This window comes from Mytilus trossulus, chromosome 4, assembly GCF_036588685.1.
Source record: "Mytilus trossulus isolate FHL-02 chromosome 4, PNRI_Mtr1.1.1.hap1, whole genome shotgun sequence".
Classification (NCBI taxonomy): Eukaryota; Metazoa; Mollusca; class Bivalvia; order Mytilida; family Mytilidae; genus Mytilus; species Mytilus trossulus.
Genome location: NC_086376.1, coordinates 13595904 through 13616585, shown reverse-complemented (window position 1 = coordinate 13616585; position 20682 = coordinate 13595904). Strand labels below are relative to the sequence as shown.

Sequence of the window (20682 nt, the reverse complement as noted above, 5' to 3'; positions counted from 1 at the left end):
ATTTCTTTTTTCTTTTTTTCACTATATATCAACCAAAGAGAGATTGAGTCTAAGAATCACTTGTTCTCAATCATTAATGACACCAAATTCTAGGTGTTCGTGACACTTTAACACAATTTTCTACTTATGTGTTGTAAGACGTGTTATTAACTTAGGATGATATTAGTAAAAGCCAAACTGTATTGTTGCCGATAATTCCCCTCTGCCGTTAGATTTTCTTAGTTTTGCGAAGACAGGATTAATTATGTTAGATATTGAGATAAATATAAATAAATAGAAGTACCAAAGTAGTCAACAAAACCCAGAAACACTTTAAATACAGACATCGCCATTGGCAAAATGAAAATAAGATGAAAAAACAAACTAATATTTAAGAGAGAACAAACGATTAAATAAAACTGGTCATAAACTCAATTAATCCTTAGGGTTGAACAGTTCTTTTTCCTCTGGCGATGGCGACACATGTCATTGCATTTAACTGATAATCTTATTCTGTAATTAAACAATCGGGAGGTAGAGGAAGGGATTGTGGCAACGAAAGGTCTAACATATCCGTAATAATCTTGCAATAACCCCTAGCCTGGGAATATCGTATCATCTGGGGGCACTATACCAATAAACATGTTCAGGTGTTGGAACAATATTTTTTTTCTACACAGGAGTGGAAAGCTTACAACGGGGATTGTTCAAATCATTTTTTAATAAGGGTTTCAATTGATTACTTAATATAAGTCGAGATGTAAACATAACTGTATCTTCTCCTCCGATATTTTAATTGGATAGATGCAATCACAACAATCACTAGACTGTCATCTATATAACAGAACATAACTTCGTTAAATGTTCTAGAAGCTCCTGTATAAATTCTGCCTCATAAGAACAAGACGACAAGCAGGACGTTTTATTTCAAATATGACCTTGACATTAATGTTATGCATACATGTGGAAAAAATAAGATTGGGTGCTGTCAATCACTGTAACACCGTTGTTTTAACTGTACAAAATTAGAATATATATAGCACTTACTTTTTATGAATAATTTGTCTATTTACAACTTTTATATTTGTGATAATGGTGTTGGGTGTTTGAAGTAATCAGTGATAGCGAGCTTAATTTGTCATATTATATGGCTGACTATCTTTATAAATCAAAGTGACTGACTGTTGTTCATAGTTTTGAGTAATGTTGTCTTTTCGTATACTTTAGTATGGTATACTATTTTATTAAACTGATTAACCCTGAAAAGGAAGAATAATTAAATGATATGTCGATTTTTTCTTTATGTTAAAACAGACATGTCGTTTCAGCATAGTTCGCATATTTACTGGTGATTGACTATAATGGTTTATAATATAAATTACAATACTGAATAAGAATTGATACTTCCAAAAGATGTATTCGTTTACTACTTTAAATAAATCGAAATCATAATTAGGCATTCACATCAGCTTTCAACTTTATTGAAACATCGGATTGGAATTTCGAAACGCTTATTAATGTAGACGGAATTTGAATTACTTGTACTCATTATTATTTTTGTATTATTTTTTTAAACAAATTTGTTTAACGAAGAACGGGTGCGGGAGTTTCTCGCTACATTGAAGACCCATCGGTGGCCTTCGGCTGTTGTCTGCTCTAAGGTCGGGTTGTTGTCGCTTTGACACATTTCGCATTTCCTTTCTCAATTTTATTGTGTCTTTTTTTTTAAGAACTATGATCTTCATTTGCTTATATATAAAATTCTTACAACTGTTGCTCTTTTTATCTGAAGGGACCTTTAAAAATTAGCCATATACCGTCACAAATCCAAAGCCCTGACACTGAACTCAAACTGCTATTGCTATGCTTATCTGAGTTTATTCGTAAAGTTAAATCTAGTCAAACATTACCACTCTCCAGTAAAAGAAGGTCGACAGAAATATAGAATGGTCATAGTAAGCGAGCAGTTCATCAACATTCGTAAATTTAAAAGGCCATGATAACAAAATTGGTTCTAGTTTGGAATTAATGACTTGTAAATTATTTTCTATTATTGGACAGATGTCAAAAATGTCCATATAAACTATACGATCATATGCTCATGGTTATGAAACACCTTAAACAGTACTCGAAGTACAAAACTTGTTTTCTAACTACTTGCACTTAGTTAGTAAAGTTTATAATCAAAGGAAAGAGAAACTGGACGCACATGTACAAATTAGTATGAATACGTTAATAATAGTTATCAAAATTACCAGGATTATAATTTTATAAAAGATTGCGATAAACGATTTTTAATGGAATCAATATGTTGCTTTTTTTTTTACATACATACGGAAATCTTTAAATCATTTTAAATTAACAATTGTAATGTAATGTTAATATTGGTTAAGGATTTATTAATTGGATGCGTCAGTTTATGTATTTGTAGTGCTGCGAACTTTCCAATTAAGACAAGACCTGAACTTCGAAAACTGTTTCTTTCAATAGACAAGAAGTGTGTTATTAGTATTAGTTAACATTTTTTATTAAGCCCACTGCTAATCAATGACATTACATTCTTATTAATTAAAAGTTTTATTGTAACATATCAAAACTATGTGCTATTTCCGTATCCCAAATTTACATTACAACCATCCCGGTGGTCTCGTGTGTATGCCTCGAGTGCGGGGGATCATAAGTTCGAACCATGACCGGGTTAACCTAAATACTTTAAAATTGGAATGTGCTGCTACTCCACTAAGTAAGCGGCATTAAGGAGTACGAGTAAAGACAACTCGGAGTCGTGTAGAATACTGTCTCGGGTTAGGGTGACAAGTATTCTTGTGAGCTGTCACCTTGCTCACACTAGCATGTTAAAATATCCGACTCAGCATGTCAGTACAAAGCAGGGTTAATATTCACATTACTTTAACATGTTACCAGCCTGACTATACGTGTAATTTGCCGCTGGACGCGTTATATAATCATCCATCACCATCATCTTTACATTAATCATTACGTCATACGTGCCCTCATGTTTGATGCATAGATTGCAGCAACAACATAAACTGCAGTTAATACTTGTGTCGTAACTCCCGTTTTGTTGGAAAACTTTCACATTTTTTCATTCATTTTGTTTTACCATTACGATACTAAAAAAATAGATTTAAAGCATACATAATAGTAAACAGGTCCTTTAATGGTCTTTCAATAACAACACATACATTTGTACAACCCTAATCTTCAATTTTGAATCTTACTAGTGGTATACAATGTTGCCACGAATAGCCGAAAATGCCCGATGAAGAACCGCAGTAAATTGACTTTTTTATGATATTATTTTAGTTTGATGTATGTCAATGATGATTTTAAGTTTTGTTGTATAGGAAATGGTACAGAGTATTCAAAACGCATGCAGTTATAGCGTGTTTAACTTTTTATTCATTTACTGTTCAACCATAAGGTTTCATGGTTTTGGCATTCTAACATATTTTTTCTTCTCTCTTTCAACCCTGCCATTTGACTATATATCGCAATAGTATATGCTTGGACCTAATCATTGTATAATACAAATATTCAAAATGTATTAATTTAAATGTAGTTTTAAATAACTAATACCTTAATCTTTCATTGGTTTTTTTTCGATGAAAATGTCAATAATATAAACCGATTGGTAGAAAAATTAAATATGTGGTTGAATGCGTTGTTTGGTGGGGATTTTACTGTCACCCAGAAAACACAAGTGATTATCATGAGTAATAATTTGTCTATATCTATGCAATCAGTCACTGTTATGACGGGGGAAACATGTTATCCTTTTAGGAAAAGAAATAATAATGAATCAAATCTGGTAAACAGCTGATAGCTATTCTTGTATGTACATGATATACCGCAACTGTTGTAAATGTTATTGATTGTTTCAAAGGAAAACACCGCAGTTGTTGTAGGAATGTATGTCTTGTTTTTTATGTAATATAATTTTTTTTAATTTTACTGTTATGTTTTACATCTTTTGCAGAGTATATATGGTTTTACTATGCACTGTATGTTCTCGCTTAATTGGTTATTATTATTTTTTTGAAACACCCTTACGTGGGATTTTCTGTATATATACCTACACTCCATTTGACTTTTCTATTGTCATATATCTTAAAGAAACCGAATCATTCAATTTATGATTTATTTTGTCAACGAAATACATATTGAGAGCTATTAAGGGAATCTGACCAATGTCCCCTGAATTTATCTGAAACAATTTTTCCAGCAATTGATTCTAACATCATTTCTTAAAAAAAATTTAGTAAAAAGAATGTCATTCGTCGATCAATTTAACCAAACAAATGAACGACAATGAATATGGTTAGATGTTTATTTTATTTTTATTTATTTTTTGAATGCATGATATTATGATTCTATACGATTGGACATTGCACTAAAGAGGTAAAATAATCCGGATGCTTCGAAAATCCTAATCGTTAGGTCCTGTAAAAGTGGTTGGTACTGACTGTCACGCATGGAAATACTAGAACATGAATTACGTACATTGGGATTGTGTCACTCATATTGAAAGAAAAAAAACCAGTCTGGTCAAATAAATAATTCTTCCGTAATTTATCGTCATTTATATGACTCAGTTGTGAATGATTGAGCTTTATTTTCATTGCTTATTACCAAAATTTTATATTTTATAACGATTCCGCATTGTTTAGATGCTTATTCATAAACAATCAATTGAAACTGGATTACACAGTTCCTAGTATAGACAAATGTCTTAGAATGGAAGCTAATCACTTTGATTTGTCAGTTATAGAAACTCAGTAGGGGGTAATATTGTTTGTATACAGACTTTCCGGTCAATAATGCTATGACATTGCAACTAATTAAGGTAGAATACACAAAACCATAATATTATGTCAAATATGTAAATTAACTAAAAAATTAGATATAAGCGACCGAGATCTTCCTTTTTTCTGTTTTGAAAATTGCATGTACTAAATCGATTGCGATTGAGTTTTCTTTATAAATATATTCAATATAAAGTTGAACCAACGCGAACTTAAATTATAGCAGGTTTGTCGTCCATCGTTGTTCTTTCGATATTGTATTCTACTTAAAAACATTAGTCTCTAAAACTCCTTTCAAATATTGAAACCGAAAAGACTGAAATTCGGAGTGTATAGTATTTGAAAGGTTGTATACATGCCTCCAATTCTTCAACGACACAAAGCTAATTTCACATTACTCTTACGTGAGAAAATACTCGTTTGTCATAAATATTTCAGTATAGATTAAGACCATTTTTTTTTTGGGGGGGGAGGGTTTATATTAGAGGAGCCCCCGATATTTGTATAATTTAGTTGCTGTTTCGATTTCTTGTAACCCACACCTCCTTTTATTTATACTTGTTTAGATTGAATCCTCAATTTAATGTAACAAGTCATCAGTAATATGTTTCACTTTTCTAACTTCATATACGCATTTGTTTTTCTCTGCTAGATATATGACAGGTCATCCGATTGAATATTACCACTGGTACGAAATAATAAGATGTAGACAAAACAATCACACATGTGATGAAAAGGCAAAGTTCAGTGAAACCACAAGTTACAATCGTGGTTATCAGAACATTGGCTTTGTGCTTTACAGCCGATTTTACCAAAACAGGAGGTTATATCGAACGTTTTGTTTTCTGTGGTAAAAGCAGTGGGTGCCGCATTAAAGTTAAAAGATAATGTATTTCATGGCTGATACATATCTCAGAATTTATGATACGTATATGTATAGCTACAAGCCATACAGGTCACCAGAATCACTTTAGCTGAACGGTTACATTAGACAAACGATGAGCAGTTTATGTGTATTTTTCTGCATACTTTGCAAAATACTTTTATTTAACAATGTGGGGACTCATTATGTACCCACTGTTGTAGTTGTTAAATTTATACAAACTGGAGTTCCAAAAATAGTATCTGACTACTTATATTTACCACTTTTATGGTTGTGTTGTCCCTATAATCGTCATATTTACTGTCAAAATGATGTGACAAATATAGGAGTTAGTTGAAAGGTCATTTGTACGTTTCAGATAAACTTAATTTATCAAACTGTTTAATTGTGATCGCCAATAAGTTGTGAAGCTGACGGTTTTATTGGTTGGTATGTTTGACTCTTAGATTTTAGTTCCTGTAGTTATTACGTAACACACACAATTATATAGGGTTTCGAGAGCATTTTTTCAGTTCAATTTGTTAAAACTGTATGTTTCACACCATTTGATTTCATGTATTGGTCAATTTCAAAATTTCTTTTTCTTCTCGAAACAGATGTGATGAGTACTTGTGTATTTATTTATATATTACTTTTAACACTATTATCTTTTGATTCTTTGTGAAATTTGTTACCAAAAGTTCCAGTTCTTAAAGTTTAGTCCCGTCATTATAAACTATAGATGAATTATTTGTAAAGATCTAAGAAGTACAGTTCTAATAATAACAGAGTAACATCAAAATGAAAAACAAATGTTGTTGTCAGTTTTGGATTTTCAATCTTATAACACATGAAATTTGACACGGCATCTACTTAAACATCGAAAATGCGATTGAAAGTTACATCTGCAATGGTTAATCTTTACAGTATTTTATATATTTTGAATATAAGATTGGCATATTGAAGCAATTCATCGTGTTGATTGATCAAAATAGAACAAATGAACTCTTACTTCCTATATTGAAACTAGACAATTACGGTAATGGTCTTCCCTGACTTTCTAATTCCAAACTTAGAAAAACAAGACGGGCAAAGAACTGTATCGGTTCAATAAATTAATACCGCTACAATTAGTTCGATCGCATTTAAATTGTCAATGCGAAGGTGTGATGCACTTTTGAATTGAACTGAAAATGAATTTAGGTTTTTTTAGTTCGTGGTTAAAACCACTTTGTCTTTTATCTTCAGTTTATTAGATCTTAATTTTCTTCTAAAATTTAGGCATCGCAATGACCATTGTCGATGTTTACGAAGGAATAGTTTATTTAATACTAAATGCGAATTATTTCATATTTGAGTTGACTGGTAAGTACCTAGTCCTGCTCTTTGGTCGAGTTGTCTCTTTGACACATTCCCCATTTACATTCTCAATGTTATACATTCACAACAAGGTTGTAGATTATGTACTTTCCAAAATCTTCCAAAAAAACGTGTAACCTATCGACTTGTCAACCTTTTTGTAAGGATGCAGCATTTCCTTGACTTAAAATTACGTGCTTATGGTTCAGATTGAATGATTATCTTTACTAATTGCAAAGCCATACCAAAGCACAACAACACGTAACCAGACACTCTTGGAATCTTCTACAGCACTGGCAGATCTAGAAATTTTCATAAGTGGGGGTCCACTGACTGCATAAGAGGGGGCCCGCTCCAGTCAAGCTTCAGTGATTCTCTATATAAGCAATCAAATGTTTTCCTTAAAAAAAAAGGTGACCGGGCCCCTGCCCCCTAAATCCGCTTATGTACAGCATGTCAATCTGGTGGTACTCAGAACTGAATGAGTACTCAACAAAAACGTGCATATTCAACTAATCCTACTTCGAATGATAATTGTGTGGCTGTTGACTGTATGCACCTGTTTCGGCAACATAAGCAAATAATGCCAGCTCCACCAGTCAACGATACCTAGATACAGTACTTTTCATCTGTACAAAAAAGATATGTTGGATGAAAAAACTACACTAGCTGTAATTGTCAATTTGATAATTGGTCTCAACTGTATTCAACAAAACATGTACGTGCATATAACATATATATGTGAAAACGCCTTGATTATATTGTGATGTTGGACCAGTTATAATGCTTCGAAACTTGCTATGCCCGGACCTATTTGCTCGTCCTTACTCCTGCATAGTGCATACTATGTGACTTTTAAGTTTTTTTGTCGATTTGTTGCTGTCTCCCATTCACTCGTTATATATCTTACAAATGGATACCATTTAGGCGAAACTTTACCGGCCTATAGTACACTTATTTAGTCTATCAAATGTTATGCAACCTCTTATCGCCAGCACAACCAGTTTTGAACACCAAGGCGTTCAAGGCGATACTTACTTATGTGGCCAATGTCATTAAACACTCCCATTATCCATGTTCAATTAATTACATTAACGATGTTCTGAATACTTAGTGAAACTTTCAACGTTAAGTTAAAGATTACATTCATCAAATGAATTATCTTAATTTCGGGGGTGAAAACATGCTTGTAGTTGCTTACATTGCCTTCATTTGGATTCTCTAGGATATGTAGTTGTCGCATTAGCAATCATACCACATCTTGTTTTATACTAGTTAGAAACTTAATTACTATCAATATGGTCCTCGAAACAACATAAACAAATGAATTAATAATTCATAAATCATAATGGCATAATTAGATCATTAATAAATATACATCACATTTATACAGGCACATGTAATAATACAAGTTACATGTAAACAGTATGTACATTGATATTTAATCAAAGCACATATCTTTTAATACAGAAATAGAACTTGGGGTTTTTATTGAACGTTGTACAGTATTCCATCTTTGATTTTCATAATAAAAGAACGGTTGTTTCGTTGAATTTTTTTTCTGCTTTAGAATATATATGTAACAAGTTATTAAACTCTTTGAAAATATATATATACAATGTACGAAACTATTTTTGTTTGAAGTACAGTAACTATTTTAAGTATCAATATCATGGATAATCACCAACTAAATTTCTTGATTACAATGTTATGGCAAGGTGATCAAATCAAGCATTGAATATTACTTAGTCACTATACTTTTTTTTATAAAAATATGTAAAAATAGTTATGAACAATGTTTTTAATGAATGTTTTAAGATACGATATAGACTCCTTGATATCTAATCATTATTCAATCAATTTATAACAACTTATGATATTGACCCTGCTCGTGAGTCAAATACAGCGGAAATTGACACTCAACCGCCTTGTGTATCTTTTTTTCAAAATACTGAGGTTACCAAAACTTAAGTTAAGTATATAAGAGCAAATAAATTTTAGTTAGCCTGATTTAACATTTGTCTAAAGAGCTAAGTGAGCCCTTTATGTCACTTGGCGTCCGTCGGTGTCTGTTAATTTTTACAAAAATATTCCCCTCTTATATATTTAAATTACAGGGCCAAAATTTTTAGCATGCTGTGTTCTACCTCTTTTGAATTTACGTTTAAAACTGTGAGAAGACTTTTTACGGGAGTAATTGTCCTTAAATAACCAATTTTAACCATATTTTTAAATGTTGGTCAATTATCTCGAAAAATATCAAAGAAAGACAGAAACTTCAAATATCAAAAATGACCAGCAAGGCCAGATCTACTAATGATTCAACATAACCCAAATCATCAACGACTCCTTATTAAAATGTGTGCCCTTTAATGAAGATTTTCCTATTATCCGAAGCGCGCTTGCATTTTATCCGTTTATAGCAAATTCATTCTTGTACTGCTTTTGTGTGTTCCCGTTGAGTGTATGAACGTGTGCAATAATTGCTGCTGTATGGTTTTTGGTATATATCATCAATGGCTCGTGTTCCTTGTATGCAATTACACATAGTTAGACTTTTAATGTAACAAGTTCGTCAATAACATGTATTACACTGTGCATGACTTTACATAATATATATATATTTACTTATTTCTATGATTATTAATGAACATTGCTTACATTTTCATTTATCTCTGAAAATATGTTACATTAAGGTTTATAAGTATCTTTTAAAGAGACAATTGCCTCTTGTTGCTTACTTTAATTATTGCAGTTTTTACTAAATTAAAATCTTTGGAAATTTTAGTTTTGACCTTTAATATATAAACATTACTAGACAATTTATTCATTCCATTGACGGAAACATTATACTTTGAACTCCTACCTCATAAACAAATTAGTTTTTCTTTTATAACTAATATGACATATGATAATGATAGTGAAATTGCATTTTCTATGAATATTGTATTTTATGGCAAAAAGATTTATTAAAGATTGCATTTGTACGCGAGTCGGTGTATTGTTTTGTAATACTAACACAAAGGCAATAAAATTAAAATTCAACTTGCATTCCGTTGACATTTTATTTAATGTATAAGTTAGTAATCAACATAATTGAACATGATCGATGGCTGCATTATCTTTATTATTTATAGCCGGGGAACATATATCATTCAAATATATATCCATGTTTTTCGGTACACATATCCCCATTCAAATTACATTGTGTATAGATATACGCCCTGTATATTCACAAATTATTGTAACTTTCTTGAATATGAATTTGTGCAACCTTCACCTTCGCGTATATCTAAATGTAGCTCGTTCAGATAATTCTGTCATTAGAATTATTTGTAACGAAATCTAGATCGTTCAGATCACAACGTTTCTTCAAAGTATCTCTTTTGCGATAACCTAGATTACAAAGGAATTATGTTATAATAATAAAATTGAGAATGGAAATGGGGAAATTGTGTCAATGAGACAACAACCCGACCATAGAAAAACACAACAGCAGAAGCTAGGTCACAAACCGAGTCACCAACAGGTCTTCAATGTAGCGAGAAATTCCCGCAGCCGGAGGTGTTCTTCACCTAGCCCCTAAACAAATATATACTAGTTCAGTGATAATGAACGCCATACTAATTTAATGTATTCATGAAAATCCTCCAAAAAAGTATTAACACGTATTTATAACATATTCACAATAAAATTGAGAACGGAAATGGGGAATATATATGTTTAAAGAGACAACAACGTGACCAAAGAGCAGATAAAAGCCAAAGACCACCAATGGGTTTCCAAGCTGCCCACATAATAAAGAATAGTACTTGTTCAGTAAAAATGGACGTCTAACTAAACTCCAAAACAAACACATGTGTATTTTTCTATTTTAGCATTTTATGTACGGTTAAAAGATGGAAAAACGACGAGTTCAGGGAGAGTAGAAATTTCCAAAGATAAAGCTAATTGGGGAACAATCTGTGATGACTTCTGGGATAATGATGCTGCTACAGTTGTATGTCGACAGCTTGGATTTACATGGGGTGTAAGTATACATGGTATCATATATGTAATACCCAACTATTACATCTATGATGGTATATAGTGTATCCCAAATGTTCCATTATACTCTTTATCAACAGCTACCATCGAATATCGACAGCTTGGATTTACATTTAGTGCAACCACCACGAACATCTAAAAGAAGACTTTTAATGCTTAGAAACGGTTAAATGAAAATACACAAAAACATAAACAAAATTATTAAGCATTCTTTTATTTATGTTATACTATATCCGTTGATATGCAAGTCCTGGAAAACAAGCTTTATTTGTTCGTTGACATTAGGCTTTGAACTCGCTTTCAGTAACTGTGAGTTCCCTTACATAGTAAGATAAAGATATTTTATTTCCTAATCATAGGGCTCATAACAAGCCTTTAATCACACAAAGTAAAAATAAAAAGCCTTTCTCTCCCACTTGATACACTCACACATACAACTATCATTCTGATTAACTTACATAGATAATCCTAGATACTTGGTGTATTTTGTGTTCTTGTTATAAAGTAGATCTCTTAGCACAGATCTGTTAATCAATTAAGCCCATTTAACTGATATTTACACTTTATTCTTACGATGTGGGGTTACACCACTTTCTCAATCTATGGGGAGGGTATATACATCATAACTGATGTTTACACTGTATTCTTACGATGTGGGGTTACACCACTTTCTCAATCTATGGGGAGGGTATATACATCATAACTGATGTTTACACTTTATTCTTACGATGTGGGGTTACACCACTTTCTCAATCTATGGGGAGGGTATATACATCATATAACTGATGTTTACACTGTATTCTTACGATGTGGGGTTACACCACTTTCTCAATCTATGGGGAGGGTATATACATCATAACTGATGTTTACACTGTATTCTTACGATGTGGGGTTACACCACTTTCTCAATCTATGGGGAGGGTATATACATCATAACTGATGTTTACACTGTATTCTTACGATGTGGGGTTACACCACTTTCTCAATCTATGGGGAGGGTATATACATCATAACTGATGTTTACACTGTATTCTTACGATGTGGGGTTACACCACTTTCTCAATCTATGGGGAGGGTATATACATCATAACTGATGTTTACACTGTATTCTTACGATGTGGGGTTACACCACTTTCTCAATCTATGGGGAGGGTATATACATCATAACTGATGTTTACACTGTATTCTTACGATGTGGGGTTACGCCACTTTCTCAATCTATGGGGAGGGTATATACATCATATAACTGATGTTTACACTGTATTCTTACGATGTGGGGTTACACCACTTTCTCAATCTATGGGGAGGGTATATACATCATAACTGATGTTTACACTGTATTCTTACGATGTGGGGTTACGCCACTTTCTCAATCTATGGGGAGGGTATATACATCATATAACTGATGTTTACACTGTATTCTTACGATGTGGGGTTACACCACTTTCTCAATCTATGGGGAGGGTATATACATCATAACTGATGTTTACACTGTATTCTTACGATGTGGGGTTACACCACTTTCTCAATCTATGGGGAGGGTATATACATCATAACTGATGTTTACACTGTATTCTTACGATGTGGGGTTACGCCACTTTCTCAATCTATGGGGAGGGTATATACATCATAACTGATGTTTACACTGTATTCTTACGATGTGGGGTTACACCACTTTCTCAATCTATGGGGAGGGTATATACATCATAACTGATGTTTACACTGTATTCTTACGATGTGGGGTTACACCACTTTCTCAACCTATGGGGAGGGTATATACATCATAACTGATGTTTACACTGTATTCTTACGATGTGGGGTTACATCACTTTCTCACTCTATGGGGAGGGTATATACATCATTCACAAACAAATGTGGGGTTACACCACTTTCTCAATCTATGGGGAGGGTATATACATCATAACTGATGTTTACACTGTATTCTTACGATGTGGGGTTACACCACTTTCTCAATCTATGGGGAGGGTATATACATCATAACTGAAGTTTACACTTTATTCGTACGATATGGGGTTACACCACTTTCTCAATCCATGGGGAGGGTATATACATCATTCACAAACAAATGTGGGGTTACACCACTTTCTCAATCTATGGGGAGGGTATATACATCATAACTGATGTTTACACTGTATTCTTACGATGTGGGGTTACACCACTTTCTCAATCTATGGGGAGGGTATATACATCATTCACAAACAAATGTGGGGTTACACCACTTTCTCAATCTATGGGGAGGGTATATACATCATAACTGATGTTTACACTGTATTCTTACGATGTGGGGTTACACCACTTTCTCAATCTATGGGGAGGGTATATACATCAATCTATGGGGAGGGTATATACATCATAACTGAAGTTTACACTTTATTCGTACGATGTGGGGTTACACCACTTTCTCAATCTATGGGGAGGGTATATACATCATAACTGATGTTTACACTGTATTCTTACGATGTAGGGTTACACCACTTTCTCAATCTATGGGGAGGGTATATACATCATAACTGATGTTTACACTGTATTCTTACGATGTGGGGTTACACCACTTTCTCAATCTATGGGGAGGGTATATACATCATAACTGATGTTTACACTGTATTCTTACGATGTAGGGTTACACCACTTTCTCAATCTATGGGGAGGGTATATACATCACAACTGATGTTTACAATGTATTCTTACGATGTAAGGTTACACCACTTTCTCAATCTATGGGGAGGGTATATACATCATAACTGATGTTTACACTGTATTCTTACGATGTGGGGTTTACACCACTTTCTCAATCTATGGGGGGGTATATACATCATAACTGATGTTTACACTGTATTCTTACGATGCGGGGTTACACCACTTTCTCAATCTATGGGGAGGGTATATACATCATAACTGATGTTTACACTGTATTCTTACGATGTGGGGTTACGCCACTTTCTCAATCTATGGGGAGGGTATATACATCATAACTGATGTTTACACTGTATTCTTACGATGTGGGGTTACACCACTTTCTCAATCTATGGGGAGGGTATATACATCATAACTGATGTTTACACTGTATTCTTACGATGTGGGGTTACACCACTTTCTCAACCTATGGGGAGGGTATATACATCATAACTGATGTTTACACTGTATTCTTACGATGTGGGGTTACATCACTTTCTCACTCTATGGGGAGGGTATATACATCATTCACAAACAAATGTGGGGTTACACCACTTTCTCAATCTATGGGGAGGGTATAAACATCATAACTGATGTTTACACTGTATTCTTACGATGTGGGGTTACACCACTTTCTCAATCTATGGGGAGGGTATATACATCACAACTGATGTTTACACTGTATTCTTACGATGTAGGGTTACACCACTTTCTCAATCTATGGGGAGGGTATATACATCATAACTGATGTTTACACTGTATTCTTACGATGTGGGGTTTACACCACTTTCTCAATCTATGGGGAGGGTATATACATCATAACTGATGTTTACACTGTATTCTTACGATGTGGGGTTACACCACTTTCTCAATCTATGGGGAGGGTATATACATCATAACTGATGTTTACACTGTATTCTTACGATGTGGGGTTACGCCACTTTCTCAATCTATGGGGAGGGTATATACATCATATAACTGATGTTTACACTGTATTCTTACGATGTGGGGTTACACCACTTTCTCAATCTATTGGGAGGGTATATACATCATAACTGATGTTTACACTGTATTCTTACGATGTGGGGTTACACCACTTTCTCAATCTATGGGGAGGGTATATACATCATAACTGATGTTTACACTGTATTCTTACGATGTGGGGTTACGCCACTTTCTCAATCTATGGGGAGGGTATATACATCATAACTGATGTTTACACTGTATTCTTACGATGTGGGGTTACGCCACTTTCTCAATCTATGGGGAGGGTATATGCATCATAACTGATGTTTACACTGTATTCTTACGATGTGGGGTTACACCACTTTCTCAATCTATGGGGAGGGTATATACATCATAACTGATGTTTACACTGTATTCTTACGATGTGGGGTTACGCCACTTTCTCAATCTATGGGGAGGGTATATACATCATATAACTGATGTTTACACTGTATTCTTACGATGTGGGGTTACACCACTTTCTCAATCTATTGGGAGGGTATATACATCATAACTGATGTTTACACTGTATTCTTACGATGTGGGGTTACACCACTTTCTCAATCTATTGGGAGGGTATATACATCATAACTGATGTTTACACTGTATTCTTACGATGTGGGGTTACACCACTTTCTCAATCTATGGGGAGGGTATATACATCATAACTGATGTTTACACTGTATTCTTACGATGTGGGGTTACGCCACTTTCTCAATCTATGGGGAGGGTATATACATCATAACTGATGTTTACACTGTATTCTTACGATGTGGGGTTACGCCACTTTCTCAATCTATGGGGAGGGTATATGCATCATAACTGATGTTTACACTGTATTCTTACGATGTGGGGTTACACCACTTTCTCAACCTATGGGGAGGGTATATACATCATTCACAAACAAATGTGGGGTTACACCACTTTCTCAATCTATGGGGAGGGTATATACATCATAACTGATGTTTACACTGTATTCTTACGATGTGGGGTTACACCACTTTCTCAATCTATGGGGAGGGTATATACATCATAACTGAAGTTTACACTTTATTCGTACGATGTGGGGTTACACCACTTTCTCAATCTATGGGGAGGGTATATACATCATAACTGAAGTTTACACTTTATTCGTACGATGTAGGGTTACACCACTTTCCCACTCTATGGGGAGGGTATATACATCATTCACTCTATGGGGAGGGTATATACATCATTCACAAACATGTTAAACCCTGTCATCTTCATTATGTACCTGTCATAAGAAAGGAGTCTTTAGGTCACCGGTTGTTGTTAGTTGCTGTCTGTCGTAATTGTTTAATTCGTAAATTATTATTGAAGAATAAATCAAGCCTTGAACTCGTGTTCGTGGTTCAATGGTCTATGTGAAGTGTTTGGGGTTTAGTCCGTTGGGGTATAGGTTGGTGTATGAACTATTGCAAGGTGTACTTGTATGGCTGTGAATATTCATCTATAGAGTGTTCATGACAAGGTCTTATTCTCTGATAACCGTGAAAAAGCATTGAAGATCCAACAGAACATTTATAGCACATGTATTAAAATTTTGTTTAATCTATGACTAATTTCAAGTTTAAAGTAGTTATTACAAGTATTGTACGTTGCGGAATCTTTTTCGACGGGTACTAAGTATTGGTGTATTTTGGAAACTGAAAACCGATGCTTGAACCTTTTAGAATTACTAGAACACACCCGTGATATCGCGGGTCCGTGACTGAATTAAAGTGTAGAACTATGCGCAAGCCTTATTTTAGTATTAGTTTTGTCGTCTGATAAAGTCATGCCATTTATTAGATACACAGTTTTCTCTGCTTTCAAATCTTTCTGTTGGAACCCGTCGAACTGGAACTTATCAATTATTGGTAATATTAATTATTTGGAAAACAAAAGGTCCTGGAATGGAGTATTTTTTAATCAACAGCATTGTCCTATATAAGTTATAAATAAAGTTGAATTCTTTGATTTGCTGTTTTACGTCATGCCCGCTAACAAATTGAAACCCGTACCTATGCGCCTTATTTTCAGTACAGATTTTTAGTATTCGTATTGTTATCTTAGAAAGTCTTACTGATTAAAACACTACAATAGGTAACAATTTGACAATTCAGTAGTGTCAACGTTACCCTGTGATTATGACCCGTGTATATAGCATATTAATCCTGAATACACCGTTTGGTGGTGCGCCTGTCAGATGCGGAACGTACAGATAAGGTAATAGGTAACAGGTAAATATACTATTGGTATCGGTATCGGAATCGACCCGGAACTTCTTAATTATTGGCAATACAAATTACGTGGAAAACAAAAGGGCCTGGAGTGGTGTAATTTTTAATCTATACCTTTGTACTATATTAGTTATATATAAAGTTGAATTCTTTGATTCGTCGTTTTTACGTGATGACAGCTGACAAATTGGACCTCGTAATTTTAGTATTATAGATATATTTGTTTGTGATATTTTCAGATAGGGCATTCATTAGCCCATTTTGGTCAAGGCAAAGGTCAGATCTATTTAGATGAAGTTATTTGTAAAGGACATGAGACATCGCTGGACGAATGTCTGACCAATCCTTGGGGAGTACACAACTGCAACCACCAGGAAGATGCTGGCGTCTCCTGTTTCAACGTTACTTGTAGGTATTCATTTAGTTAATAAAATGTTCGAATATTGTTGTAAAATCAACAGTCTGTTCTACAGTATTTTCAAGCCTTTCGGGATTTGAAACGAAGAGTATATCTTATCATTGGCGTTAATTTGATGTTGGTTTGTGTTTAGGTCAAAATTCAGAATCGCTTGGTTGTCTTTTATAGTCAAATCACACGGCGGCTTCCTTTGTGGTCCGCGGTCTTTTTCCGACGTAGTCGGTATAGTTTCGGTTTGTGCCCTTTGAACTTAAAGACGCTTCACTATGGCAACAGAATACGCTCGAAAATCCTTTCTGTGATTGGACAAAAAGCTGTCACGGTGGGTGATTTGGTTGTGTTTGAAAAAACGTATCGAAAATTATATCGTGATGGAAAGCAAGTGAAAAACTATAAATATTTGAACTAGATCTTACAAAGATTTATATTTTTATTAAAATAATTGTTTCTCCAATACCTCTTTGCATCCATGACAGCTGTTTATTCGGGACAAATATATAATTTTTAATGTAAACTTTGTTGTACCTTTGGGAACGCACCTACGCATGTAAGATTTCCGCGGGGTTTTGGGTGAATGTAAACAGAAAGATACTACTTATACTACCAATAGTTTCTAGCTTTGTTAACCATGAATTAAGTTTAATGTAAACAGTAGTAAATGTATATTTGTTTCTTTTTATTTGCACTGGATTTTTTGACAAATAAACTTTTAGGTATCATCACAATATTCTTATATATTATTGCCTTAATATAACCAGACTTAATAATTTCTTGTAGTTACATGCAGATGGAGATTTTAAAGAGGTCCTACATCATTTAGTCATTGTGCTTCTGAAGGTTATCGAAATGATAGTTTTAAACATAATACTCAAATTTAAATACGTCGGATCAGAGACATATATACACAGGTGTATATATGTCTCTGGTCGGATATATCTTTTTTAAAGATCGTTCTTGTTTTTGGTATTTGCATATGGTGACAGCTTGCATGCACACCTGTTACAAGGTCTAGAACGCTGTCTTTTGGTTGTTTGTTGGGTTTTTTTGCGACTTTCGCTTGATATGTCTTTTGCTGATACATATATTTGTATATTCATTTGATTTATATTATTCATAAGGATTGTCTCTCATATCGTCTCCCAGTACTCTCCTAATCCATAAATACTAAAACTTTAAACATTTCAAATTATAAAAAAAACCACTATAAAGTTAATGATTACAAATATTGATCGACGTCACGCTAAAATCATATTTTCTTGCTTTTCGATATGTTTTTGTTGTCGATTGGAAATGGGACTTTTTCAAGTTAAACTTGATTTGCTACAATTCCGGAATAAAACGGATACCGTTTCCCTATTTTATTTGTTTTGTTTACTTCCGGTAAAAAACAAATCTCAGGGCGGAAAATTTAAAGCTATTTTTAAGATTGAATTTGCACATAACTGATTAATTGGCATGTTGTTCCTCGGAAAAGAAAATTGTAGGACAAATTGTTCTTTAAAATTGACAAACATGAAGAAAAGTGAGAAGTCACGTATAAAAATTGAATTGTAAGTGTGAAAATTCACAAAACTGTATTCACTTTATTTTTATGTTACGCCTATGATAAATCTATGCACAAGAGACTGAATGACATAAATGTTAGAACATAAAGGTCACTGTACATTTTTCAACAATGAGCATGACATTACCCCTAGAGTATAGGCTATAGCCATGATAGTAAGATTTAAATAGTCCGAGATTACTCTGACGTCCGACGAGGTTATCAATGATTAACATTTAGAAGCAACCACGTTTTTTTACCCCCTTTACAGGAGATTGGTAATTAGCATTTAGTTCCGACCACGATAGCAATCGGAAGCTCTCGGACATTTAGTTAACTTGCATCGTAAATGAACGAGGTGTTACATTTTGGTCATTTGCACTGTTTTCTCGTGGTCACGTGATAAACTTTGAAAGTGAAAGTCAAAATGTTTAAATCGACGGGTCTCTGTGAAAACTGTTAAAATATAGAAAAATAAAGGTTGGCAGGTAGGTGAAACTTACATAAATGAAGAGATAAATGAGAAAAAGAAGAGATTGATGCCCGATTTATATATAATTCCAAGGCCCTCAGTCGGCTCCAGAAGCAACAAATTAGCGCATCTATTTTGGGTGGGCAAATATCCACTTTTTGATATGGGACAAGCTCTGATCTCACGGCCCCAGCTTGTCTGGCCAAACAGCCTTTGGACGTCAGAGTAATCTCGGACTAGATTTAAAGGACTACCAAATGCACTTACATGTATATATGTGAATGGACCTTTTTTCTTAACTATATATGTATACAAATATTTTTTAAATTTCGTTAAGTGTTCCTACTATCCTTCTTTCAATACAGAGTCATACTCTTCAGTTCTTGAGTGTATAATGACTCTTGCTCTTATAAGCATGAGGCCTTTCCTTGGCTGCCTCCATGATCAAAACCAGCAGTACACTATTCCAGATAACAGTTGTCAATGGTTGTGTGTGTGTGATGCCCCTTATTTTTATCTTTCACTTTTCTCTCTTTGTAACTATTAATGTTAATTTTGTTAGTCTGCTTACTCAGTTACTGATGCCTGACGTAGACATTTAGGTATGACCATGATGACTACTGATGCAATGCCTGATTTATGAAAATGAATAACAGATGAAATTACTCCTGAGCATGCTATAAAATAGAAATAGACAGATAAATACATTTTTATTAAAAGTCTTGTCTGTAAAACCATACATGTAGATCAATTCTCTTAAATAGGGACATATGGTTGAGAGGTTTCATCCATCCCCTTTTAAAAATATCTTGATCCATCCCTGGTTGTACAAATGAAATTAACATAAAATCACTTATTGGTCTCCTTGGCAACAACTCTGCTTAGTGTCAGGAATCAGTGTATCTGGAGACAATATAAAATTGTTATTATTCAAATTGCCAGTAAATAAGTGTACATTTTTTTACATTGTCTTATCAGGGCCTTTTAAAGCTGACTACGTAGTATGGGCTTTGCTCATTGTTGAAGGCTGTACCGTGACCTACAATGTATAGTTGTTAATGTCTGTGTCAGTTTGGTCTTTTGTGGATAGTTGTCTCATTGGCAATCATACTACATCTTCTTTTTTATATTGGTAGGAATCTAAACTGTTTAAACTTAGTACACATGTTACTTATGATATGATCTTTCTAATTTTAATGCCAAATCAGAGATTTTCTCCAATTTTCACAGTCCA

At 33.9% G+C, this 20682-nt stretch overlaps 1 protein-coding gene across 2 annotated transcripts in view; it reads left to right on the top strand.

Moving 5' to 3' along the window:
* The window catches only part of LOC134714735 (deleted in malignant brain tumors 1 protein-like), a 57329-nt gene that overhangs the window by 5167 nt on the left and 31480 nt on the right, over positions 1-20682 (top strand). The window contains exons 2-3 of one of the 2 annotated variants that reach the window (XM_063576240.1): positions 10905-11056; positions 17255-17423. In XM_063576240.1, the coding sequence (XP_063432310.1) occupies positions 10905-11056; positions 17255-17423 (321 nt within the window). Of the gene's footprint in view, positions 1-10904; positions 11057-17254; positions 17424-18825; positions 18984-20682 lie in introns of those variants that run through there. The other variant, XM_063576241.1, reaches the window with a different exon arrangement.